At 37.2% G+C, this 26,594-nt stretch overlaps 1 protein-coding gene across 3 annotated transcripts in view; it reads right to left on the bottom strand.

Moving 5' to 3' along the window:
- KCNQ5 (potassium voltage-gated channel subfamily Q member 5) overlaps positions 1 to 26,594 on the bottom strand; it is a 514,433-nt gene that overhangs the window by 124,952 nt on the left and 362,887 nt on the right. For all 3 annotated transcript variants that reach the window (XM_060615936.3, XM_060615937.3, XM_060615939.3), the window contains exon 3: positions 16,943 to 17,069. In XM_060615936.3, coding sequence (XP_060471919.2) covers positions 16,943 to 17,069 — 127 coding nt within the window. The remainder of the gene's footprint in view (positions 1 to 16,942; positions 17,070 to 26,594) is intronic.

Below are 26,594 nucleotides of genomic sequence, written 5' to 3'. Positions count from 1 at the left end.
AAACAATGCCATTACAGGTTTAAATTTACAGAGTAAAAACAAAACTCCTAACTTTCAATGCTTTCCACTTACCCTAAGCAGTTGAATGATACTGGCTCTTTGAAATCTATTTTCAGATGACATGCAGGTTATGATTAATCATCACCTACTACTAAAGTTTTTGAAAGGATATCTTCAGGAAGTTCTTTGAATACACTGTGCTATTTGGGTTTTGCAGATGGAGATGCCATTTCAGCTAAAATGTCGCTAAGCAAAGGACACCTATGGATGGCAATTCATTCTAAGTATTGTCTGGGGAAATTGAGAATTACCTGGTACACCTGGCTCTCTTAATCTTTTTCAATACACAATCTCTTATTTTTAGAAATAAGAAATGGATAAAGTTTAGGCTTCTGGATAATCCTTAGGGATAAACACTGGGGTGTGAAAATGGACTTTTCCTTCTGTGAAGAATGAAAAGATAGTGGTTTAAAGGAGTGAATTTGAGTAAATACATGCCACAAATAGATACCTGGCACTCATTATACTTGGTGCCATGTACAGATCTATTCTATCCATCTATCTGTATTTTTAGGAGGTCAATAACCAAATAGATCTTGTTTAATTACACATATAAGTTCCATCTTTAATTATAAAATCCTGGCCAAGTTTGCCCTCATTGGCGGTAGATAAAGGAAAGTTTTAAGAACTTTAAAATCTCACATTTGCTTTTGTGTGTTACTGCTTGTGAACCTTACATAGTATATTGCAGTTTTAAAGGAAAGAAATAGTGTCCCAGAGAGGCTTGTGTAAGATAATACAATGTTACTTCCAGAGACAGGATTAGAATTCATGGCAACCTACTCTGCAAACTGTAGCTCAGACTGGGAAACATATTGCCTCATAACAAATCCTAACACCATGAGGAAAAATCCTACTTTGGACTCGGTTTCTTTTCATTATCAATTCTTTTCCTACCATCATGAGCTTTTTGAATAAGACACGCTCTGTTTAAAGGAGAACAAAAAACAAGGTTTATTGAAAACATGTGGTGATACAACCTAGGAATCCTTTATAAAGAGGATGGAGAAGGTCTGACAGAGTTCAATACCATTCGGAAGCCGGACATTTTCCCACAAACTAAGTATGGGGAAGTACCAAGAAAATGTAAGTAAAAAATAGTTTCAGATGTGCACATTTGAACACTATGATTGGTAAATACTCCAGAAAACCACAGAAACCTGATAAGAGATGGATTCTTAAGTCAGACGATGGCAAACGTCCTGAGGATTAGCATCAGTACTTTGATCTCCAAATTCCAAACACAGATTTGGAGTCTGTGGTAGGGGCTAAAATCAAATACTTAAAGCATTTTTGCAAAAGGCAGGAGTAAAAATATTGAGAAAAAGGCAGCATGGGAATAGAAGAGCCTTCTGTAAAGGAGCCTACAATTTTATAAGTAGGCAAAATAAGCACTTTATTTAAAAATGTCATCATGTTCACGTGACCAAGTTAAAGTAGGGAACTGAAGCAATTAGACAAAAAAATGCAGGCAAAAATAATTCTTCTGAAAACTCCTGATAGCTGAGGCAAAGGTGCTATGTTCTATCTTTCATTGTTTAGATAATTGCCACACAATTTTTTCTTTATTTCTTCATATTGTTCTTTTTACACTGTGTATGTGGGTACAATGGGGCTTGAGGTTCTGCATGTGAATATCTACTAGTTGGCAAGTTTTTAAATTTTTTATTCACTTAATACACATTTATTGTGGTCAGAAACTGCTAGAATCTGGGTATATAATAATAAAGGACATGGATGGGGCATGGAGATGGTGGTCAAGACAGACACCTTTTGCCCATACAGGGGTGAAAGGACACTTGGCATAGAAGACACTGAATGGAGAGACCACAATCTCGGATGATGGATGTTATTATAGGAGAAATATAAGGAACCTAGTTATGTGGCCAGAAAGCCCTCCTGGGGGCAACATAGGTGAAACCATAATTAATAACCAGTCAAAAACAAAGCTACAAACCCCGTCTTATTTAACCCAACACCCTTTAGGCACCATAACACAACCATTTCTGCAATAATCACATCTATAGAGCTCTAGTCTCAAAAAGTTCCTGGTGTGGTTCCTTCTCCTCCTCTTTTAAAATAAAATTTATTCTTGTTTAAGATACATAGACTTTCGACCCCTAAAAGTTTAGTTTTGAGAAAGACAATTTAAGAAAAATCAACAAAAACATACAGAGAGGTCTTACCAAGTTGATTTTTTTTTCTGATTATATTTATCACTTCCAGGATTGATGAGAATACAATGAATCCATTACTATTATGATTCAGTTTACTATCCCTAACAGTTGAGTATTTATTACGTGCCAGGCACTTAGCTAAGTACTTTGCATGCACTACCTCATTTAATCTTCTTGGGCAATCTTTTTGAGAAGACACAACTAAAATTCCAAGTTTAAGATTAAAGAATTATATGGAGAACACATTAAAGCAAATCGCAGATCACCTTTTAGAATAGGGCTTTATTAAGAGAGTTAAAAATGCTATATGTTATATGTTATTTCAGTCTAGGATTGTGGGCATTCATGTGAAAATCCTATGGAAAGTTATTGTTGGCATTGTCCTTCTTTGCAATGATAAAAATGTTTTGAGTGGGTGTGAGATCTTGCACAACGGTACATTATATGAACCAACTGACCCCGATATTGCTATGCAATGATAATGACAATAAACATTTATGCTGTGCTTACTATGTGTAGGCAACAATTCTTTCTACTTAGTTTTGAATAGTTGATATATATATACGGTTTAAGTATGAAAATGATACAAAGAAGTGAAAAAGAGAGGAAAGCCAAAAACAAACTCTTACCTATTGAGAACAAACTGATGGTCACTAGAGGGGAGGTGGGCGGGGGATGGGTGAAATAGGGGATGGGGATTAAGGGTGCACTTGTTCTGAGGAGCCCTGGGTGTCTTGTGGAAGTGTGAAAGGACTATATCGTACACCTGAGAACAATATTATGCTGTATATTAACTAACTGCAATTTAATCAAAAACTTGGGACACCTGGGTGGCTCAGTCGGTTAAGCGTCTGACTTTGGCTCAGGTCATGATCTCACAGTTCGTGAGTTCGAGCCCTGCATCGGGCTCTGTGCTGACAGCTTAGAGACTGGAGCCTGCCTCAAATTCTATGTCTCTCTCTGCTCCTCCCCTGCTCATGCTCTGTCTCTCTCTCCTTCAAAAGTAAATAATAACATTAACAATTTTTTTAAAATAAAAACTTAAAAAACTAAAAAGAAGTAAATGACGAGAAATCTAATTTCCCTCACCCCAGTGCCATTCACTTTGTTCCTACTCATTCTTCCAATGTTGCTTTATACAGATAAAAGCAATGTGAATATAGACTCTTTATTTTTTTTACACCAAAAGTTACATACTCTATATGCTATATTACAATTTTTTTTTACTTAATGTATCCTGGATCCTTCTATAGCAATACAGAAAGACCTTCCTTTTTGCATTCTTTGTTTATTCAGCTATACTGAACACGTCTTATACATTGATGGAAATATTAAGAAGTAGAATTGCTGGGTCAGAGAGTAAATGTTATGTAATTTTAGTAAATATTGACACTTTTCCATAAGAGTGATACCAGTCTGCACTCCTGTGGAGTATCAGGGCCTGTTTACTCATAGTCTAACTAAAAATGATTGTGGTCAGATTTTGGATTTTTTCCAACCTGACAGGTTAGGATAAGATTGAGTATGTTTAGGAGTCATATATGTATTTATTTTTTTGTGAACTATCTGTTCGTGTTCATTTCCTTTCTTTTATTTTCTACTGGGTTGTTGGGCTTTTCTTCTGGATTTCAGCAGCTCCTATACAGTTTAGGATGATTAACTGTCTCTGATAGAAGTTGTAAATATTTTCCCACATTTGTCTTTTGATTTTGCTTGTTGTTTGTTTTCTTTTGTTTTATCATGCAGTATTCTTTAATCTTATGTGGCCTAATTTTCATCTGGCTTAAGTTTACCAATATTTTCCTCTACAGCTTCTTTATTTTTTTAAAAAAATTTAAATGGTTCTTTATTTTTGGAAGAGAGAGAGAGAGAGAGAGAGAGAGAGCATGAGTGGGGAAGGGGCAGAGAGAGACACACACAGAATCTGAAGCAGGCCCCAGGCTCTGAGCTGTCAGCACAGAGCCCAACACTTGGCCGAACTCAGGAACCATGAGATCGTGCCCTGAGCCGAAGTTGGACGCTTAAACTGACTGAGCCATCCAGATGCCTCTATGACTTCTTTATTTTTAGTTATAGTTAGAAAAGCCTTCTTGGTTCCAAGGTCACAAGAGATTTTACCCATTTCTGCATCCAGTATTTTTGGGTCTTATTTAATGTAAACCATTGATTTATTTGTAGGTTATCTTGATATATGATGAGATAAATATAGATCCAACCTGAACTTTTTCCCAATGAGTAATCAGTTGTTCCAACATTGGTTCTGACCACAATGAGGATGAAGTTGAAATTCACGAATTTGGCCACATGGGGTTGTTACTAACTTTTGACTTTTTTGTTAGTTATAATGTAAGATCTACTGGGACACATTAAGCAGGGTTTGGGAGGAAAAGCAGAGTCTTAGAGAATAGGTTTAAGAACAGGGGAATTTTCAAAACGTTTGGGATCAGGGAGGACTAATGACCTCTTTTTACATCCTCTTAGGACCATGAATAAGGGCTCCAACTTACCATAAAGCACCATTGGGCCTTGGTAGCAATTTTAAACATTTTATTCTGTGGGAGTCATCCTTCGAGGCTGTCATGTGATTATATACATCCTTTAGCAGGCAAACATAATTATTATTGGTCTCAATAAAGTTTACTTGGATATGGACTTTCTGCAGCGTAAAGTTAGATTTAAATAGTGGTGCTTCAGGACTTTGTATAGCATTGGCTTTTTACATTAATTGCTCTCTCAATACTTCATCTACGTAAACGTCAAATTTATATTCATTTGCCAGAGCATGAAGAACTCCTCCTTAATAGGCTCTATTTTCATTTGTTTCTTGACCCAAATGGTTAAATATGAATTTCAGAAACTCTGCTTATTAAAATAATTTTTATAGAAAAACAGACAAAGCAGAAACATACATTTTCTATGAAAATAAAAAATGTCATTGAAGTCAGCATAGATGTAATCTACTGCCATGGAATAGCCTAGGCATTTCTGTATTTTAAAAGGAACGGCCTTGGGGCGCCTGGGTGGCTCAGTCGGTTAAGCGTCCGACTTCGGCTCAGGTCATGATCTCACGGTCTGTGAGTTCGAGCCCCGCGTCAGGCTCTGTGCTGACAGCTCAGAGCCTGGAGACTGTTTCAGATTCTGTGTCTCCCTCTCTCTCTGCCCCTCCCCTGTTCACGCTCTGTCTCCCTCTGTCTCAAAAATAAATAAACGTTAAAAAAAAAATTTTAAAAGGAACGGCCATCCTCTGGAAAACAGTTTGGATGTTTCTGATAAAGTTAAACATACACTTACCATATGACCCTCTAATCCTACTCCTGGATGTTTACCCTAGAGAAATTAAAAGTTATGTTCATACAAAAAACTTCTACATGAACATTCATAGCAGGTTTATTTATAATAGCCAAAATCTACAAACAATCCAAATGATCTTTTACATGAAAATGGACAAAATGTGGTACATCCATATCATGGAATACCATTCAACAAGAAAAAGAAATGAACAACTTGGAACTAGATCATTTGGAAATGATCTACCCAATGATTTGGATAGATCTCAAGAGCATTATTGGTTAATAAGCATAGGCCTGCAGTTTAGTTCATAATCTATATCGACATCAACTTTCTGGTTTTGATAATTGTAATACACTTATATAAGATATTATCATTGGGGGAAGCTGGGTAAAGGGTACGGATACATGGGAACTCTATGTGCTGTTTTTGCAATTTCTAAGTAAGTATGAAGTTATTTCAAAATAAAAAGTTGAAAAAAAGGCCAGATCTTAGAAAGATGACTGTTGACAGAAGGAACTGCACCTTTTTATGATACTAACATCTCTTCTCTTTTAGACTTCATATTAGTAAATGTCTCCCATGGGGTTTGGGGAGATTTGGGGGTAGGAATCAGACCTCATCACATGGTTTATTTATTTGTTCCTATGCCACATGCGGGTTGTGTAGAGAGACAATGTGGTGTCATAGCAAGAAGTCAGAATTTGATATGAGTAAATCTCTTCCTTCCTCTTTTTTTTTTATTCTCTTGCTTATATGCTGTGTGATCCTTGATAAGGCCCTTATTCTAAGTTTCTGTTTTTTGGTATATAAAAAGTATATAAAATAGGGATCATAATCTCTTCCAACTTCAATAAGATTATTATGAATTATATGAGATAGTCTATAAGCATGATTACAACTTAAACCATGAAATTTTATTCCTGTTCATATAACACCAGGTACCACAACTCCTAATTTCCTGTTATTTTTCTCTTCAAAGGAAGATTTCTTATCTAAATACAGCTCTAAAACTATTGTCTCTTTTCTAATGTGCATATAGGAAATAGAGAATGGATGGACTAGCATGGACACAGACACAGTGAATTAGTGGAAAAATAAACAAAAGTAAAAAATGAAGCAAAATCTCACTCATCTTTTGTTTCAAGAAAGGCTGTAAGTTGTGCATTTAACTCAATATAGTTCTTTCTTTTAACCCAGAAGGAGCGCAGAGGGGAATTATGCACGATTTTCTCTCTTATTTAACAACAGTCCTTATGTTTTATTTCTGACAAAAAAGATGGTTCTGCAGAATTTTCAACTGGAACCCTTCCTTATGTTTCAAAGTAAGAAAAAACAATTAGTCTCTTGTTAATTGTGGTCAGTAGAATTAGGATCATCTGTCACAGCATCAGACACCAACTAGAACATACTGAAAATTTGGATCCCAAAAAGAAGCTAATCTGTATAACATGGTCTCTCACCAACCTGTTAATGAATTCATTTTTTCCTGCACCTTCATTATTCTTCCATGTGTAGATTAAATGGATTATACTGTAATTAAATTTGACTCTTGCAAGAGGCAGTGCTTTAGAGCAGTGAGCTATAGGGAGACTGGCATTCTATTCCTAGCTTCACTGCTAACTTAAGGGCCGAGCACAAAGCACCCCCACTTCCCGGAGCCTCAATTTTTTCTATCTATGGAGGGAGATAAACAATGTCTCAGAGGAACATGGTGCTGCTTTATGAGCTCTATATTCTAATTGAGCTCCAAATTCCTTTATAGAAAGGTACTCTTTGAAGAATTAAAGATGCATTTATATTGTTGTTGTGACTCTTAATAGGAATAAAGCTTTAAAATCTAATTTTAAAAGCCTCCTACTGCACAGTACATTATCCACGTTCTTAAATACTGCAATCAGCTGTGCACTGAGCTGCTCTGTGGTTTTTATTAAAAAAAAAAGCAGCAGCACGAAGATATACTGTAGAACATTTTTAAAGCCATGTGCAGTGGTTTTAACTGCAGGACTTCCTCTGAAGTTAATGGGACTCATACTGGCAAATTTCAAGCACCACTTTGAAAATTTACCCCATAGTGATAGTTTAATGCTTCTTATTGATCATAAGTCTTTACATAACATCTCAAGGCAAAAAGGGACAATGTCTCAAAGGAAATAAATAATCTTTAATGAAATAAATCTGCATTGCAACCATCATAACTAAGAGTCTGCAGCAGAGTCCTTTGGGAAGCAGACCCTTGGGAACCGCTCATTGGTGATAGTTACCAGTGGGGCCATAAAAGACCTTCCATCACATTCTCCTAATTCCAGTTGCTCATAGAAGATAACATATTTTCTTTTAATTTTGAAATTTCATGTTTCTAAGGGTAGATATGTATAGATACATGGAAATGTCAGAGGGAACAGATTTATATTCTGAATAAATAATAATTTGTGTATTGCTGATAACAAGTTCGAACAGTTACAGATGACTATGAAACCCTGAGACTTATATACTTTTCACTGCCTGATCAAATTTTTTTTTCTTGTTTTTTTCAACCCAAATATTCACCATTAGGCCTGTCATCAAGCTACTGGATGTTTGCTAGGGCCCCATCTCAGGAAGCTGTCCTGTATCAGGCAACTATTATATGGCCTCAAATGGCCAACATGGTTTTCAGGGTGTGACTGTCCCTCTTTCGTTTCCTACTACTTGCCCACTGCTCACTGAACTCCAGCCATAATGACCTTATGCCTCTTCCTTATATAAGCTGTTGGGTCACAAGAATATTGTAGTTATCATTCCCTGGCCTGGAAAATCTGTGCTTAAATCTCATGAATGGCTCCTTTTTAATATTCAGGTTAACTTGAGTGTCCATTCCTTAGAAAGACTCTCTTGGACCACCTAGTCTCTCTGCCCCTAATCTCTCTGTTTTATTTTTTTCATTGCAATTATCTCTAGTTGATACTACCTTGTTTTTCAAAAATATGTTTGCATAGTATGTTTCTCCATCCACTAGAATATTACTCTACAACGAGGCCATGGGCCATTTGGCACAACATAGCCTCCCAGCATAGAGAGCCATGCTTGTACATGGTAGGTGCTGTATAAACGTTTGTTGAATGACTGAGCTCAAAACCTTGGGTATCTTTTGCTTCTCTGTCTCATATAATCAATCATGATATTCTATATCCTTCTTACCGTGACAACTTCTACCTCCATCACCTTTGCTCTGTATCAGCATAATTAGTCTCCCTACTACTTGTTCTGCCCTTTTCTAAGGACAAAGGAAACCATACTTTCACAGTCAGGGACTATGTTTTAGTCATCTTTGTGTCTTTAGCACCAAAGATCATGTTTGGCACATAAGCGCTCTGTGAATGAATTTCACAGATACAGTGTACAATACTATGTACATACAGTACAGTACAATACAGTACTATGATAGTGCTATGTACTATCATCATAACTAGTGCCTTCCTTAATACCCATCACCCATCTAGCCCATCCCCCACCCGCCTCCCTCCATCAACCCTCAGTGTGTTCTCTTTTGTTAAGAGTCTCTTATGGTTTGTTCCTCTCTCTCTTTCCCCCCTCTTCCCATATGTTTATCTGTTTTGTTTCTTAAATTCCACATATAAGTGAAATCATATGGTATTTGTCTTTCTCTGACTGACTTATTTTGCTTAGTGTCATATATTCTAGCTCCATCCACATTGTTGCCAATGGCAAGATTTCAGTTTTTTCTGAGTAATATTCCATCATATATATATATATATATATATATATATATATATATATATATGTATATGTATATATATATATAAAAGCACCACATCTTCTTTATCCATTCATCAGTTGATGGACATTTGGGCTCTTTCCATAGTTTGGATAGTTTGGCTCTTGTTGATAATGCTGCTATAAACATTGGGGTGCAGATACCCTTTCGAATCTGTATTTTTGTATCCTTTGGGTAAATACCTAGTACTGTAATTGCTGGATCATAGGGTAGTTCTATTTTTACCTTTTTGAGGAACCTCCATAGCGTTCCCCAGAGTGGCACACCAGTTTGCACTCCCACCAACAGTGCAAGAGAGTTTCCTTTTCTCCGCATCTTCACCAACACCTGTTGTTTCTTGTGTTGTTAATTTTAGCCATTCTGACAGGTATGAAGTGGTATCTCATCATGGTTTTGATTGGTATTTCCCTGATGATGTATGATGTTGAGCATCTTTTCATATGTCTGTTAGCATCTGGATGCCTTTGGAAAAGTGTCTATGTCTTCTGCCCATTTCTTAATTGAATTATTTGTTTTTCTGGGTGTTGAGTTTGGTAAGTGCTTTATAGATTTTGGATACTAACCCTTTATCAGATATGTCATTTGCAGATATCTTCTCCCATTCCACAGGCTGCCTTTTAGTTTTGTTGAATGTTTCTTTCACTGTGCAGAAATTTTTTATCTTGATGAAGTCCCAATTGTTCATGTTTGCTTATGTTTCCCTTGCCTTTGGTGACATGTTGAGTAAGAAGTTTCTCTCACCGAAGTCAAAGAGATTGCTGCCTGTGTTCTCCTCTAGAATTTTGATGATTTCCTGTTTCACATTTAGGTCTTTCATCTATTTTGAGTTTACTTTTGTGTGTGGTGTGAGAAAGTGGTCCAGTTTCATTCTTTTGCATGTTGCTGTCCAGTTTTCCCAACACCATTTGTTGAAGAGACTTTTTTTCGCTGGATATTCTTTCCTGCTTTGTCAAAGATTAGTTGGCCATATATTTGTGGGTCCATTTCTGGGTTCTCTGTTCTGTTCCATTGATCTACGTGTCTCTTCTTGTGCCAGCACCATACTGTCTTGATCAGCACAGCTTTGTAATACAGCTTGAAATCCAGAATCGTGATGCCTCCAGCTTTGCTTTCTTTTTCATGATTGCTTTGGCTATTCGGGGTCTTTTGTGGTTCCATACAAATTTTATGATTCTTTGTTCTAGATCTGTGAAAAATACTGGTGATATTTTAGTATATGTGCTGCCAAAGCGAGCACAATACTGGTGATATTTTGATAGGGATTGCATTAAATGTCTATGGGTAGTGTAAACATTTTAACAGTGTTTGTTCTCCCGGTCCATCAGCATGGAATGTTTTGCCACTTCTTTGTGTCCTCTTCAATTTCTTTCACAAGTGTTCTATTTTTCAGCGTACATATCTTTTACCTCTTTGGTCAGGTTTATTCTTAGTTATCTTATTGTTTTTGGTGCAGTTACAAGTGGGTTTGATTCCTTGATTTCTTTTTCTGCTGCTTCATTATTGGTGTATAGAAATGCAACGGATTTCTGCTGCTGATTTTTACATCCTACAACTTTGCTGAGTTCATGTATTAGTTCTAGCAATTTTTTGGTGGAGTCTTTAGGGTTTTCTACATAGAGTATCATGTCTGTAAATAGTGAATGTTTGACTTCCTCCTTGCAGATTTGGATGCCTTTTATTTCTTTTTTGTTGTCTGATTGCTGAGGCTAAGACTTCCAGTATTATGTTAAATAATCATGGTGAGAGTGGATATCCCTGTCTTGTTCCTGACTGTAGAGGAAAGGCTCTCAGTTGGGAAATAATCTTTAGGTATTCATTTCCAACTAAGGGCATTCTCTATATGGTTAAGTCATATCAGCTAATCAAGCCACCTTATAAGTTCAAATTTGTGTACTAAGTCAACAACTATCTGTTTAGACAAGTCTCTCAGTAGTCTACTAACCTTAACAAACATGAGAAGGCATTTCTGGGAGTAAGATCACTTACTCTGGAGATATCCCCAATTAGGAAATACCCAGAGAACTTTATGATAACATTGCTTAAAAAAATATGCAATTTTATACAAGGCAAGTAAGTCTATTTTAGAGACCCATTTCCCTTTTAGGTTAGAAAGCTGCAATAGATAACCTGATTTAGTTGATATAATAAGGCTGATATGTAAGGCCAATACTGCAATTAATGTTGTTTTCTAAAGCGAGGCTTCTCATTCAAAGATCTTAGATTACTAATGATGAACATAAAAGTATCAGATTCTTTGTCTGTAAGTTGATGACAGTGGACAAGTTTCAATTATATTTAATTTTAGGGGCACTTGGGTGACTCAGTTGGTTAAGCTCAGTTGGTTAAGCTCTTGATTTCAGCTCAGGCCATGGTCCCATGGTTTGTGGGTATGAACCCTGTGTTGGGCTCTGCACTGACAGCACGGAGCCTGCATGGGATTCTCTCTCTCCCTTTCCCTCTGCAACCTCTTAAAATAAATAAATAAACTTAAAAGTTAATGTAAAAATACTAATAAACTTAAATAAGAGCAATTTTCTTACAGTTGGGTAGTGTGGTTCAATGAGAAATACTCATTGTCTTGGATTCCTGGCACATGACTCCTAAAACCCTTGGAATTTCTGGAATAATAAGTGTCTTTTTATGCTAATTAGATGACTGGTACCTGGGGGGGGGGTGGTGGTGGGGGTGTCCCTAGGTAAATTCAAGATGATGCCTGGTTACCAGAAAGACCAAATCATGATTAGAGAGTTGGAACTTTTAGCCTTTATCCTCCAGACATCTGGGAAGGGAACAGGGTCTAGAGATTGAATTTAATGACCAATAGCCAACGTTTAATAAATTATGTCTATGTAATGAAAGCTCCATGAAAATATCTAAACCATGGGGTTCAGAGAGCTTCCAGATTGGTGAACACACCGAGGTGTTGGGAGGGTGGCATGCCTGTAGAGGTCATGGAAGCTCCATGTTAGCCATTCCCTTGCCCCAAGTACCTTACCCTATGCATCTCTTCCACTTGGCTGTTCCTGAATATATCTTTTATAATAAACTGATAACAGTAAGCAAAGCATTTTCCTGAATTCTGGGAGTTGTTCCTCATAAATCCTCATTTATGAAATAGAATATTATAATACCTATGTAGAATTAAATAAGACAATATTTATAGAATGCTTAGTGCAGTACCTAGCATACAGCAAGTCTCAATAAATATCATTTATCAACTAGAAGGACTGAAATGACTTTAGTATTCTGTGATCAATTAATCCAACAGGGTTTAATTGTCCTCAGATGGTCCAACCAATCATATGGAAAGAGTCTAAAGGAGTTTCAGTGCTTAGAAGTAAAGAGTAGTAGCAGAAGAGTAAATGACTGACAGAAAATAATCTGAGAGAACAGAATTTCTCCTAAAGGACAGGAAAGATTGGAAGATAAAGAAAATGATGCAATTCAAGAGCATGTCTCTTAGAACAAAAGATGGGGAAGGAGGAGAAATGGAAAATGATGTTTCAAATCTTCAGTTTAGAAGCCAGTGGCAGTTCTGGGAGTCTCTGATAAAACTTTTGAACACATTAGCAGCTTATGTTGCCTTTTAATAAGATGAACTCACAGATATATTAGAGTGGCCTTAGCTGTGTGGTTAATTTTAATAAGGGCTTCAATTTGGTTTTAGCCAAAGAAGAAACTGGTTATTTTTTTCTCATTAAAAAAAATGCACTTGTTGACATTTTCCTGAGTGACTGTTATCTCATGTCAAAAACGTATATGCCCAATTCATGCGGGAAACATCTGTGCTGTGGTTTGCCTCTTTTGTCCCCTTGTGGAAATATTAATGCTGAAGGAAAATTGTTAAAATAGCAAGAAGAAATCAACTTATATTTAGCATCAAATACAGACCCAAGATTAATAACAGGCTGGTATTTTCTGCTTCCCTGAGACATACTGCAAGACCAAGAAATATGGCTCTGTTATATATGTCTTTAGAAAGAGTCACCAGGGAATCCAAAAAAGCCACTGTTAGAAGTAATTTGTTGGCTTCCTGACACATCAGGCTCATTATTGTGATCTAAGTACCAGCCTTTGGTACTATTTGCAATTTTCAGGGAGGTCATTAATGAAAGCAGAAAAAAAAAAGAATGACTATGAAATTAGTCTTTGAGTGTATTTCACACATTCTCAATACTGAATGCAGAGAACTCATAAAGCAGTCAGTCTAGATAAGTGAAGGGCATCTTGGGGTAGTTATCCCAAAATATACTTGACTCTCCAAATTGGTAATGCATTGATTATTGCCTATAGCTATACACATGTTATTTCAAAAGAGTCTTAGAGGAGAGATGTAAATTGAACACACAGGTATAAGGAAGAATTTTGCAATACAAGATAAAATTTTTACCAGTTTTCAAAGCAAACTCCCCAAACCAAGAAGAGATAAATCAATATAGTAATGAAAGAAAGCACTTAATTTTTAAAAAATTGAATAAACTTTTTCTTCCCTTTGGTTATACTTGTTTAAAATACATTGTTCAAACACAAGTATATGATGACTTTGTAATTTAAAATGCTCTTCATTCTGCCTAGAATGCAGGGCTGGAGGGGGTAGGCAGTTAAGGAGGGGGAAGTTCAGTCTTTGGGAATTAGCCTGTGGGGCCTCTAGCCATTCCAAATACTATCAGTTGATCTCTCAGACTCAAACTACATGAGCTCCACTAGCTGACCACTGCAGTAGCTTCAGTCTGTTTCCAGCTGGAAAGAACAACATTGATGTGCCTACAGAAAGGATTTCTGATGTTGAAGGCATAGCCAGGCTACCACAGTTTTTTCTGTATCCTTTTCTGGAATGCTCAAGACTGCTGAAAACATTTGGGCATGTATTTAGCGTGTGCAGGGTAATCAACTCTTACAAATACATGGAGCCTTGAGAGATATTAGCTACATTTGCAAACTCAGAATAGTTTTCACAGATGAGAGACCCCATTTCTTTCTTCCTTTCTTTTTTTTTTTTTCATTTTGTCATGGTAAATTAGGTTGAACAAGGGAATTACAGGGCTCACTTTACATTGCACTTTATCATTTTATCAGTGGTATCAATCATTTTTATGCACCTATTAAACAGGCCTAGAATGGGTTTCTACAGTCACCTGCCACAGCCTGCTGCCTTCAGGCAGATGACATTTGGTTCCTCTGTGTAGATTAAATTTTACTGACATCATATGAAGATCCACATTTGAACATGCTCCACTATTACATCAATTCAGCTGGGCCACAATAAGCCCAAAGGTGATTAGGGTATTAAGATTACAGATATCCTGACATCAGTTTTAGAGCCACATATTTTTTTTTTAAAAGATGTTCTATCATGACCACGAAGATCTGAGACAGGAAGAGACAGATTAAAGGACTAAGATGCACTGAGGTATCCAAAGCTGAAAACAGCTATCAAAAGGCAGCAGGCATCTGGGAAAGGACTTTCTTTTTAGCTTGCAGGCCAGAAATACATCGGCATTGCCTCTGGAATTGGAACAAAGCCAATTTTTAATTGGTTTTAAAATCTGGAATGAAACATTCCTTCAGTCATCCATGAACCGACCTCATCCTGTAGAAGCTGAGTGAATCTTGGCCAACCATCTGCCTTGTGAATTGTTTTGTTTGGGGCCCTTATAGGACAGAAAGTACTTGTGCAATAGTTTCACACCAAGTTAAAGTCCTTCATGATGTTTCTGGAGCAGAGAATTGAAAAAGAGAAAAGTCTCTGGAGAGAAAAATCAAATGCCTTCACTGATATGCCTGGGGGCTGGGTAATTTCTACCTACTTTCCTCCATATCTTAGCATAATGGCTTCCAAAAAGGAGTAAAGCCATTTCTCGCAGAAGACAGGCAGCTAGACAAGTAGACTGCAGTAGTGAAAGCCAAACCAGGTATTTTAAGATAGGTTTCATTTAACATTTTACTGGATTCACTACTGTAATTCCAGTGCTTCACACACAACTGAATTTCCATAAATTTCGGTTAAATGAATGGTGACTCTTTTGAAACAAGCATACTCTGAAATTAACTCAGTGGCAAAGAGCATATGGACAGCCCACCTTTTCTCCCATCCCCAGGACAGTGCTCCATCTATACAGCAAGGCTGGAAGAAAGGATTCTTCTTAACAGTGCCCAAGGATGAGCAGACACTTTCTCCAAGACCTGCCTAAGTCCATTCTGCCATTAGTGCAGGGAACAGGGGGAAAGGAGGAGACTAAGAAGATTAATCAACAATTCCTGAAACCTCAAATAAAATGGAAAACTAGCTGTCCATGAAGAAGATAGTATAAACAAGCTCGTAAATAAAAACCTACTTCCTCAGATGGGAAGTAGTTGAAGTAAGTAAGCCTCACCAAGAACTTTTAGTATTTGGATCTGAATGGCTGCCAAAGAAGTGGGAAGGAAAAAAGAGTAAGAAAACCAAATGTAGCTTTTATACAACAACAACAACAACAACAACAACAACAGGTTTTATATCTAGGTTTTTTTTCCCCCAAAGGAAGAACATTCTATTTTTAAAAAATAAGCTATAGTCTTCAAAAATGTCAATGTCCTACAAGACAAAGAATGGCTGAGGAGCTATTCTAGATGGAAGGACACTAGAGAGACAGGACAGCTGAGTGCAGTGTTTCATCATAGACTGGATCCAGCACGGGAGAGGAAAGCATGCTATACAGGACATAATTAGGTCAGTTGATACAACTGGAATACAATCAGCAGATTAGGTAAAGTATTAATGTTCAATTTATGGAAGGTTATGTAAAAGAATATCCTTATTCTTAGGAAATCCACACCAAAATATTTGGGGATAAAGGGCTGTGATGTAGGCAATTTACTTAAAATTTGAAAATGGAGATATAATTGAATGAGTTTTCAATCTTATGGTATACTTTTAAATATATTCCTGGGAGTTGCCAGATCCTAAGTCCAGACTGCTGTATGACATCTTCATGAAAATGTATAATTTCAAGCTGGTACCCAGGTGATGGAATCCCTCTGAAACCACAGGAGCTAGAGAGCTGAAAAGAAGTGGTATTTATTCAGGGACTTCATTGTGGGGGAACTCAAATTTAACAGGGTAAAACACTTTATCAGGTCTAAAGTTGCCCATACATAAAGTAAGCCATACTTGTAATCATCCTTGAGGCATGCTAATTGAGATGCTTTATCAGGACTAATACATTGCTATCCACTCCAGTTTGTCAAGAGCATAAAAGGGGTATTGCTCATATTGTAAAGAAAAAAGGGGGCTTTATACATACTGAAATCAATGCTTCCCTAATTCAAGACAATACTGGAGAACCATACATTTCGCTGTAACTTAATTGGATATAAGTGAATAGTCTAGAGCCAGACCACTTGCCTCAAACTCCCAACTCCACCACTTTCTTTCACTTCTCTTTGTCTCAGTTTCTTCATTTGTAAAATGGAGATAATAAAAATACTTACCTCATAGTGTTATGGTTAGGATTAAGTGAGTCAATGCTTTTAAAACACAAAGTGCCTGACCCACAGTAAATGTTCCATGAATGTTATCTTTTAATATTGATTAAATATTGCAATAAAGAAAAAAAAGGATGCAGTGTTGTAAATCCACATCTAGGACTTTGATAGTCACCTATAACACAGAAGGGCTTTCGGGCAAATCTCAGTCTTCCTTGCCATCCTCTATACCGACAACAGCAACCTGCAGACCAGATTCGAATGATGAACTCCAAACCAAAGACGACAATCATCACGAACTCCTAAGATATGAAATAAGACATGTTAGAGAGAGGCATTATGGAGCAAACCAGAGCAAGAAGCTCCATGGGCATTTCTGCACACTTAGACATTTGCTATAAAACACATAGTTGTTAATCACTAACGTTAACATTCCCTCTAAACCCAGAGCACATCTGAACCTCACATTGTCTGTACTTCTACCTTGGAATGCTAGTCCTATGCAAGTTCCTAATACTGCAAATTTAGGAGTTGGTTTTAATACTAAATGGGCAGGCTGAATTATAGATCTTCCCTGTGTGGAATATACAGTGTAACTGACTTAGTTACCTGGTAGCATGCGAGATACTTGAAATGAAAGAGGGGACCCTGAAAACACAGCTTTACACTTGTACAAAAAACAGACCTTCATTTTGCTGCAAGAAATGATATAATCCCTTAGCCCTTAAGAATTGCTCTTATAGAAAAGGAAATAAACATTTAGAAGTATACTGAGTTCTTTTGTTATGATGTCAAAATCTTCTTATTAGACAGAAAGTTCCAAAAGCATTACTGTATGTGTGACACATATATTCTTTGCCTGAAATGAGACCCTGAATCCTCCAGATCTGAAGCTTGTTAATTTTTATGTTGCCTTTTGGTGAAGATGCCCAGAAAATAACACCTGCTCCAGCAAAAGGACTGACATTATTTAGGAACAGTTGTGAATGAGCCCTGGGGAAAGGCCAACTAAAGTGGCTCATTAAGTAGTGGGTCATAGAATGAGAAACCAAATAGAATTTGTTAAGAATAAAGCATCTCTGGAGCAAGCTTATCATAGTCACTGTGTCGTCCCTTTAGAGGGATAGGCACTGAGTTTACTGAAATTTATTTTCTTTAAAAAATAATTCCATTTCTTGTTTTTAAAAAATTTTTTTTAATGTCTTTATTTATTTTTGAAGGAGAGACAGAGACAGAACATGAGTGGGGGAGGAGCAGAGAGAGAGGGAGACACAGAATTCGAAGCAGGCTCCAGGCTCTAAGCTGTCAGCACAGAGCCCGATGCGGGGCTCGAACCCACAAACTGTGAGCTAATGACCTGAGCTGAAGCCGTACGCTCACCTGGCTCACCCAGGTGCCCCTTCCCTTTCTTGTTTTTAAACAAGGGCTGACTTAGCATTTATCATGCAGGACAATGTTTATTAATTGATTTTTATTATAATTAATTAATTATAAAAGTGATAAGTAGTCTTTATTAAAACATTCAAACATCACAGACATATAGAGCATAGAGAGTAAAGGTCCTAATCTCCCACCCCATGTCCCAAGATAAAAACTGTTACTAAATTTAGAAAAATGGCATTTTTGTTGTTTCAGGCAAATGTCTCTGTTTAGTTAGTGCATGTGATATGTTGCACTTTTGCAAAGCTTAGTAGAGATATATCATTCTATCCTTCTGTTATTTTGCACTAAGTGACCCACTAATATTTCTCATGATGAAGAATAAATCTCCAATATCATCACTGCTTACAGTGACTTAAAACTACTTACAGAATAAATCTCCAAAGATGATTTTATGCACAGATAACCAAAACTATGGTTAACATACACTCATTAATGATATGAGGGTTTCATTTTATTTTGGTTTTGCGTATATATCTAGGTAGTTGAGTCTATTCCTTCACTAAGATGGACAAAGTGCCAGATCACCTATATTTAATCCAGCACATCTTTCCACATAAAGAAAACATGCTGAGAGGCCTAAGATGCCCATGAAGTCCAATCTAGTTTTCATGGCAGGTCAGCTTTTTTTAAATCCCTGCCTCTAGCTCCTACTTGTGCCAAGAAGTCCAGCATGCCACTGGGGAGAGGTCATATAATAAGGGATACCCAAGAGAGTCCTGAATGTAGCTTGAGCAACTAGGCACATCATGCAATGAATTTTTTCTTAAAAATTTATTTATTTATTTATTTTTGAGAGAGAGATAGGGCACGAACAGGGGAGGGAAAGACAGAGAGGGAGACACAGAATCTGAAGCAGGCTCCAGGCTCTGAGCTGCCAGCACAGAGCCTGATGTAGGGCTTGAACTCATGAACTGTGAGATCATGACCTGAGCCAAAGTCAGACGCTTAACCTACTGAGCCACTCAGGCACCCCATGAATTTTCTTTTTCATAGGAACAGACGAAACCAATAGATGTGTGGCCATTGTTCTAAAGTAAGGTAGGCCATCACTGTACCATTTCTATGTTGCACTGAGGCAGGATAAATTATATCTACAAGTTCTTAACTCATGGCCCCTTGTTCAGGAATATTGCTTGCTGCCTTTTTTTTTTTTTTTTTTTTTAAGAGGTTAGGGGAAAAATCCTTCATTTCCAAATAAGCAAGAGGAAGTTGTAATTGGACTTTACCACAGGGTCACAATTTCTGCCTTGGGGTAAGTAACACTAGGGTCAGAATTCTCCTCTCCTTACTAGGCAATTACTTAGTGTTCTCTATAGGGGATAAAATTTCTAATCCTTGAGTAAGCAGCAGTGGGAGAGGAGAGCTCAGCGGATGACTATGGGGCATTTCTTTCAGGTCGAGAGCTGCAGGCTGTGGGAAATGTTCTTTCCCAAGGACCTGGGGCTTATGTAATAGGGAACAAAAGCATGAAAACCACTTTGACCAAATTCCGTCTATTGGTTCCTGAAATATACACTTTACTGCAATTATAAGGAACAAAATGCTATTGAGTCAGAGAAGGGAGGGCATCCCAAATCTGACAGGTGGGGAATAGATCTGTCAACATGCTGTGTACTGGTATTTATCTTGCACAAGTGAAACTTTGTACCCTTTGACCAACATCTCCCTTTCCCCCTACCTCTTCAGTCCTCGGTAATCACTATTCCACTCTCTGCTTGTATGAGTCTGACATTTTTAGATTCAACATATAAGTGAGATGATACAGTATTAGTCTTTCTGTGTCTGATTTTCTTCACTTAGGGTGATGTCCTCCAACTTCATCCATATCCACTGAATAATATTCCTGCGTGTGTGTGTGTGTGTCTACCTATCTATCAATATATATCACATTTTCTTTATCCATTTGTCCACTAATGGACACTGGACACTTAGGCTGTTTCTATATCATGGCTATTGTGAATAATGCTGTGATGAAAATGGGAGTGCAGTAATCTCTTCAAGATCCCGACTTCATTTCCTCTGAATATACACCTGGAAGTGGGATTCATGGATCATATGGCAATTCTATTTTTAATTAAAAAAATTTTTTGATGTTTATTTATTTTTGAGAGAGACAGTGACACAGAGCACGAACAGGGGATGGGAAGAGAGAGAGGGAGAGAGAGAGAGAGACAGACAGACAGACAGAATCTGAAGCAGGCTCCAGACTCTGAGCTGTCAGCACAGAGCCTGATGAGGGGATTGAATCCATGAACCGCATGATCATGAACTGAGCTGAAGTCAGACATTTAACCGACTGAGCCACCCAGGAGCCCCTATTTTTAATTTTTTGAGGAACCTCCATACTGTTTTCTATAGTGGCTGCACCAAATTACATTCTCACCAACAGGGTACAGGGTTCTTTTTACTCCACATCTCTGACAACACTTGTTATCTTTTGTCTATTTGATAATAGCCATTCTAACAGGTGTTAAGTAATAGCTCATTACTTAAGCTGGTTTTAATCAGCATTACCCAGATGATTAGTGATTTTGAATGCCTTTTCTTATACCTGTTGGTCATTTTTATGTTTTCTTTTGAGAAATGTCTATTCAGGTCCTTTGCCTTTTTTTAAGATCAGGTGTTTTTGTTTTTGTTTTTGCTATTCAGTTATGCATTTGGATATAATTCCTTATCAGACGTTTTCTTCCATTTTGGAGGTTGTCTCTTCACTCTGTTCATGGTTTCCTTTGCTGTACAGAAGCTTTTTATTTTAATGCAATTCCACTTTTTATTTTTGCTTTTGTTGTCTGTAATTTGGGGGTATAATCTAAAAGAATCATGGGGCGCCTGGGTGGCTCAGTTGTTTGAGCATCCGACTTCGGCTCAGGTCATGATCTTGCGGTTGGTGGGTTTGAACCCCGCGTCGGGCTCTGTGGTGATGGCTCAGAGCCTGGAGCCTGCTTCAGATTCTGTGCCTCCCTTTCTCTCTGCCCCTTCCCCACTCACACCCTCTCTCTCTGAAAAATAAACATTAAAAAAAATTAAAAAAAAAATTATTGCACAGACCTATGTCAAGAAGCTGCTTATGTTTTCTTCTAGCAGTTTTATAGTTTCAGGCCTTACATTTAAGTATTTCATTCATTTTGAGTTGATTTTTGTATATAGAGTGAGAAAAGGATCCAATATCATTCTTCTGCATGTGGATATACAGTTTTCCCATTCATGGTAAAAACTCTTAGCAAGTTAGGAATAGAGGTTTACTATATTATTTGATAAGTAGCATCTACATAAACCAAGTAGCATCTACAAAAACCTATAGCTAATGTCATACTAATGGTGGAAGACTGAATGCTTTACCCTAAAATCAAGAAACAAGGCAAGATATTAGTTTCATCACTTTCATTCAACATAGTTGAGAAATACAGTCACTGCAGTAAGGTAAGTTAAAGAAATAAAAGGCATACACTGGAAAGGTAGATATAAAGCTGTCTCTATTTGCTGATGACATGATTGTTTTCAGGGAAAATTGCAAGGAATCTTCAAAAATAATGCTTAGAACTAGTGAGTCCTGTAAGGTTGCAAGACTTAAGATCAACTTACAAAATGTAATCACATTTCTGTACACTAATGATGAGGATATAGAAACCAAAATTAAAAGCACAATATTATTTATAAACCACTCCAAAGAAAATAAAATGTTTAGCTGTGCACTTAATAAAAGGAGGATATGCATGCTGAAAATTGTAAAATTTTGATAAGAGAAATCAGAATTCTAAGACCTAAATAAATGGAAATACCACGTTCATGAATTGGAAGATTCAACATAATAAAGATGTTAACTTTTCATAAGTTGATCTATAGGTTAATGTAATTTATATCAAAATATCAGGAAGTGTTTTTTGTAGACACAAGCTTATTCTAAAATTTATATGGAAAGTCACAAAATCCTGAAAAGGGAGAATAATGTTGGAGAATAAAGAGTTACTTTATCTGACATTAAAGCCTACTATATAGTTTCAGTAATCAAGAGTATGTGGTATTGGTGGAGGATAAGACACACAGAGAAAAATGGAACAGAACAGAGAACTTAGAAATATACCCTGACTAATATGGGTTTGGATAGAGGTACAAAAATATAGATTAAAAATGTTTATTTATTTTGAGTGTGTATGTGTGAGAGAGAGAGGGCGGGGAGGGACAGAGAGAGGGGGAGAGACAGAATCCCAAGCAGTCTCCATACTGTCAGTGCAGAGCAAGATGCTGGGCCTGAACCCACCAATCTTGAGATCATGACCTGAGTCAAAACCAAGAGTTGGATGCTTAACTGACTCACATCTTATAAAAAAGTCAATTCAAAATAGGCCATAGGCTTAAAAGTTAAAGCTATAAAATTTTTAGTAAAAAACATAGGAAAAAATTTTTAGAATTTGTGTTAAGCAAATATTTGACACCAAAAACATAAGAAATAAAAGGAAAAATTGATAAACTGGACTTCATCAAAAGAGGATGAAAAGACAAACTTCAGACTGGGAGAAAATATTTACAAACCACATATCTGATAAAGTTCTAGTATCTAGGATATATAAAAACTCTCATAACTTAACAGTAAAAAAACCCAAACAAGTCAATTAGAAAAGGGGTGAAAGACATGAATAGACATTTCCCTGAAAAGGATATAGAGATGGCAAATAAGCATGTGAAAAGATATTCAACATCATTAGCTATATGAGAAATGCAAATTAAAACCACACGACGTAACGTCACACACCTAGCAGAATGGCAAAAATAAAATAAATTTTGTCCACACAAAATGCTGGGGAGAATTCAGAGAAACTGTATCACTCATGTACTGATGGTGACCATGTAAAATGGTACAGCCCTTTCAGAAAACAAGTTGATCATTTCTTGTAAAAGTAAACATGTAGTTCCTCAAAGGCTCAGCAATTGACTCGTGGGCATTCATGCCAGAGAAATTAAAAATTTTTTTATATGAAAAAGTGTACATAAATGCTCACAGTGGATTTATTCATAATGACCAAAACCTGAAAACAGTCCAGATGTCCTTACCACGTGAATGGTTAAACAGGCTGTGATACATCCACACCATGGACTCTACTCCACAATAAAGATAAATGAACTACTGATACACACAACAATTTGGATGAATCTCTAGGGAATTATGCTGAGTGAAAAAAGGGAAATCTCAAAAGGTTACATACCATGTTATTCCATTTATATAATATTTTTGAAATGAAAACATTTTAGAAATGCAGAGCACATTAGTGTTTTTGAGAAGTCAGGGATGGGGGTAGAGGTATGTGAGTGGGAAGGAGATGTGACTATAGGTTTTAAAGGGCAACCTGACAGATCCTTGTGGTGATGGAGCTGTTTGATGTCTTGACATGACCCTCCAAATATGATAAAATTGTATAGAACTGAACACCCGTATACAAATACATACATACCCACATACAAATATCTTAAGCGCAAATGGGAAATGTGGGATATGTGGGGAAATGTGAATAAGATCTGTGGACTGTATCAATATTATTAGCCTGGTTGTGATATTATAGCTTTCCAAAATTGTATCATTTGGGGAAACTGGTGAAGTGTATGTAGGATATATCTGTATTATTTCTTACAGCTGAATGCGAATCAACAATTGTTAAAAAAAAAAAAAAAAACTTCAGTGAAAAAAAGAAAGCCATCCCCCACCATCTAAAGGAAATGTGTTCCTCTTCAGACTGGGATACTAGATCTGTTCTCACCGTGTTTTGAGTTAATGATGCTCTCTAAATGACCCTTTGGATGGAGTCTTCTTATTTTCAAATGACATAAAAATACAAACATTTGCTATGCTCAGTTGAAATGATTTAAATTAGGGGTGGTTCTTCTAATAGTTTTTGGACTAGCCATGTGACAGGTTCTGGTGCCTTTGTTGCCATACCTCAGGATAAATCAGTTCATTTTCTCTTGCTTGTTTTTAATTGAAATAAAATATCCACTATTTATTCAAATGGTTGCTAAAGAGATTAGTGAATCATTATTGGAGTACTTGACCTCCTTGGAGGAAAGCTATAATGTAAAGTTGGTGTTATTAACAATGGTTCTATCCTTTATTGAAGCTTCTAAAAGCTTGGCTTTGACAGTTCTCTATAGAACAAAAGGCAATGTTTATTATTTTTATCACCTGTCTTGAAGAAGTTATAGTGTTTCCTCATTTCTACTCACAGAATTTTGATAAAACACAGAATACCTTTCCTATTCTTATAGACTAAAAACAATGTATATAGAAATCAAGAAACCTAATGGGCAGTGGTAGAGCTAGTCCTAGGTTCTATCTAGAATATTTATTGAGAATACTAACTTAGTACTAACTTTCCATTCTAGATATTAAGGAAGAATCTTTATATCTCACACCAGAAAACTGTGATGCTATTTCATTAATATAGATGACTTTGTTGTGTAATTCAAGATTTAAATTCTGTTCTTGCAGCTACTTTATTTTTGAGTTACTCAAAGTGGTTTTAGGTACAGATTGATTTTTTTTTGTACAAATTCACAATGCCTAACAGCTCATGTTCTAATTGTTTTCTCATTAATTAACAGCACTGTTCATTAAAACACAGTGACCTTTGTCTAATCTACAAGCTGTCTAATGTGACCATTAGTTTTTTCTGGTTTTATGCCATCAAGTGGCATTTTTGTGAAGATGAAATGCCAACATTATAAACCCCATGACATTTCCACCAATCCTTGAAGAGCTGTGGCTAATTAGACATACAAAATTGGAACTACTGCCTTTATTCAGAATATCAACATAATCAATTTCTAGCTATTTTGGCTCGTGTGTTTGTGTGTGTGTGTGTGTGTGTGTGCACTTAAAGTAACACAGGGCTAGCAGGCCAGCATGCCTCCTCACATAATCCCTGGAGGGAAAGGATCTGTGACGTCAACTGAGTCATAAATTTCAAAGAAAGGCATCAGTCAGAAGGGGTGCAGTTATAATTCTTTGTAATTTGGAAAATTCTACTAGTATAACACATATCAAGGAAGTGAAAGTAAGATCTAGAGATCACTCTACATTTAAATCAGAATGTGGAAATAAATACACAAAAGCAAGTCATTTTTTGGATTTTCGTCTCTTCCTAGAACAGAAAAAGACCCTAAACACAAGCTTACTAACGATCACCGAGAGGCCATTACATGCATCCATTGTCACTCTAGCTTCCTTTCACATTTCTCCTTATTTTGGGGGATGGTACATTAACTATTAGTGTATTGGAAGAGAATTTGAGAGAATGAATGTTTCTACCAACGGGGCTGATTTGACCTTGAGTTGAAGATGAGTCAATACCTTCAGGATAATGCTTGCATCCAGGTAGGGGAGTGGTGAGAATATGACGGAACTTTACTAAGTTGCTTAGTGGACACTGAGTGGGGGTGTGCAGAGAAAGGGGACATGGCACTAGCAGTAGGGGAGGGATGGGGAGACCATAACAAAATGTGAAGGGGCATTGATGCTGCCTGCCTTCAGAAACAGCGATTGAGATGGTTTTGAAAGTCACTGATAGACAAATCCATTTCAGGAGCACCAGGAAAATCCAGTGCCTCCTAAGGTCTTCCTTTTAGGGTTGGTTGATTCCTGAAAGTTGTCTAGAAATACTTTATCCTTTCAAGATTTTCATACCTATTAAAATGCAGATATCCCTCTGAAAAGTAATTCATCAACCATGTTTAAAAATTTTTTTTTAACGTTTATTTATTTTTGAGACAGAGAGAGACAGATCACGAATGGGGGAGGGTCAGAGAGAGGGAGACACAGAATCCGAAACAGGCTCCAGGCTCTGAGCTGTCAGCACAGAGCCCGACGCGGAGCTCGAACTCACGGACCGCGAGATCATGACCTGAGCCGAAGTCAGCTGCTTAACCGACTGAGCCACCCAGGCGCCCCCATCAACCATGTTTAGATGCAACATTCATTTATCCCAGAGGATTTTCAGTTGGGGCATAGGGAAGGGAGTAGTTTGAAAATGTCTCATCCCAAATGACTTATTTACACGTTACTACCAAAGGACCAGGGGCAGGTTTTTATCAGGTGTTGGGGTCACAGGTTGAGAGCATATGGGTGAGGGGTAGGAGGCAGTGCCTCCTTTGTGGTGGGGAGAAGATCAGAGGAACAGAGGACATTCCTTATTCCCCCTCACCGCCCCCCCCCCCACCACCCCAGTTCAGCCTAGCAATGGTCCTATGCACCTTAGTTGCTAGATGAGATGCCATGATGATATCTGCTCTCTTGTAGTGACTTTAGACACTTAGGGATAGGTTGGTTGCTGTCAAGTGTTGTAATGCCTGCCTGGTATGAAGGAGTCATCCAAGTGACCCCTCTGTGTTCCTGTTTT

The sequence above is a fragment of the Panthera onca genome, chromosome B2 (genome assembly GCF_046562875.1).
Source record: "Panthera onca isolate mPanOnc1 chromosome B2, mPanOnc1 haplotype 2, whole genome shotgun sequence".
Classification (NCBI taxonomy): Eukaryota; Metazoa; Chordata; class Mammalia; order Carnivora; family Felidae; genus Panthera; species Panthera onca.
Note: the sequence above shows the minus strand (reverse complement) of the source record. Positions and strands in the feature narration are given on the sequence as shown.